Source organism: Nematolebias whitei, chromosome 9 (genome assembly GCF_014905685.2).
Source record: "Nematolebias whitei isolate Nwh7 chromosome 9, NemWhi1, whole genome shotgun sequence".
In the NCBI taxonomy this organism is placed as follows: domain Eukaryota; kingdom Metazoa; phylum Chordata; class Actinopteri; order Cyprinodontiformes; family Rivulidae; genus Nematolebias; species Nematolebias whitei.
This window is the reverse complement of record NC_056506.1, coordinates 12,404,046-12,406,010: the sequence shown is the minus strand read 5'-3', so window position 1 is coordinate 12,406,010 and position 1,965 is coordinate 12,404,046. Positions and strand designations below refer to the sequence as shown.

Sequence of the window (1,965 nt, the reverse complement as noted above, 5' to 3'; positions counted from 1 at the left end):
ATTAAAATGTACTGCGACCTTTACTGAGCTTTTTCACATTTACCACTGAGCTGTTGTATAAATGCTTTACAACCACCTTAAAATACAATTTTTAATACAAGGAAATATGAGGAAATGTACATTTATTTGCGGCCATAAAGGGCAAACCTCACCAGTAACAAAGCCCACAGCACCACCTTGTGGCCGCAGCAGGGATTACAACCAGCGGATTAGCCCCGCCCCTTTGTTGTGTTTTCAGGAAGTAAAGCCGAGATGGTCCGTGAGGAGCTGACGGTCCGTCTTAATGACCAGGAGTACAAAAACTGGCTGAAGGCAGGTCGGTGTCTGCTCATCCTGAAGGATGTTCTCCACCCGTACACCGACCACCACATGAGAGCTTTCCACAAAGACCTGCTCAACCAGCACGCGCTGCTGAGGACTCCCTGCCGCACAGCTTCATGCAAACCAGCAGGGAATAAGGTATGATTATGAATCTAGCAAGGTGCAGGCAGGTCCTATGGAAGAATCCGTCCAGAGGACCTGACTCCACCTTACATGTATCTAGCTGGATTACTGGTCATCAGGACATACATGGATCTGTTGTTTAGTCGGGTGTGTGTTTGACCACATGACTCTTTAGTGATTTGTAAGTATGTGGGTTTGCAGCTTTCCTCGCCTTGCCGGGTGTGTTTAGAGTGGCAGAAGGTGATCCTGAGACACCACAGACACCCTGAGGCCGCCATCAACTGGGCCAACTGTTTCCCTCCATACTGGAGGACGGACCACTGGGAACTGGCCAAGGTAGCTCACACATCCATCAGTCAGTCAATGTGCACATCCACATTTTTTTTAAAGTCATTATTTAAGTTTTCAGTTCTGTTTCATCTGGTAATATATCTGGAAAAGAATATGTCATTATTAAAAAGATTTTTATTTTAAAAATAAAAAAAGAACAATGTGCAAAAATAAATAAACAAATAAATAAAGCACCTACAAGTCGTTCGTATGTTAATAAGAAAATCTTAGTTGTTTTTATTATTTGTTGTAGAATTAGACCACATGGTGTGAAGATCAACGTGAATCTGATGGAATGTGTGTGTATGTGTGTGCGTGTGTGTGTGTCCCTCCAGGCGTACATGCCCCGGGGTCAGTCCAAGGTGAAGGGTGCAGCCCAGTGCGACGCCTCTGCTCTGCTCAACCTGATCAGCTTCTGTAAATGTTTCTGTTGTGTGGACCCAAAGCTAGTGAGACAGGTAAACCCTCCTGAAAGAAGACTTCTAATGTCTTCTTCAGATTGTGTCAGAGGAAGCTGTAAAGGTTTAAAAGTCTCTTATCCAACAACAAACGTGCTTGGTCAGCAACAATGAAGTATAATATCCTGATGCATGCTCAATAATCCAGGTAGAAAAATCCAAAAAAGTTCAATCTGGTCCTCTGGACATTCAAAAAAAAACAAAAGAAAGCAAAAAAATATAGAAATGTTTCGTCTCTCATCCAAGAGACTTCCTCAGTCTGAGGTGCTGTATTCAGCTCAGTCTCTTAAATAGCACCTTCTCAGAGTGGATCAACCAGTTTGCGGCTGACAACCAAAACCAGCTGATCACATGCTCAAGAAGGACCATCAGCCTAACAATGGATCATTAGCACACTGATGGCTGTTTACTGTTCACAGAGGGCTGAGTGATACTAGCAATCACAGCATTGTAAGAGGGGGACAGTTGAGCCCGGAGGCCTCTACCCCGGTTTAATGATGGACGATTTCTTTTCACAAAGATGGCCTCCTTTACTCCTCTCTCAAACCATCGTTCCTCTCTATCCAGGATGTGAACATCTTCATCCCTGAAAGAGTGACCGCTGGCCTGGAGATGAGTGTAGACCGCAGAGTCCTGGCCTGATGATGTTGATCTTCTGTGCTGGTCCATCCTTTTGGCCAGTGGCTGTTTAGTTTCCCCGATGTAAGACTGATCACCCTCCTGACACTGAACA

At 44.6% G+C, this 1,965-nt stretch overlaps 1 protein-coding gene across 1 annotated transcript in view; it reads left to right on the top strand.

The window, feature by feature from the left end:
* The first annotated feature begins 234 nt into the window (after positions 1 to 234).
* The window catches only part of LOC119414375 (uncharacterized protein CXorf38-like), a 15,860-nt gene continuing 14,129 nt past the window's right edge, over positions 235 to 1,965 (top strand). The window contains exons 1-3 of the mRNA XM_037681467.1: positions 235 to 459; positions 646 to 780; positions 1,110 to 1,232. Of these exons, the coding sequence (XP_037537395.1) occupies positions 253 to 459; positions 646 to 780; positions 1,110 to 1,232 (465 nt within the window). The 5' untranslated portion in view covers positions 235 to 252. The remainder of the gene's footprint in view (positions 460 to 645; positions 781 to 1,109; positions 1,233 to 1,965) is intronic.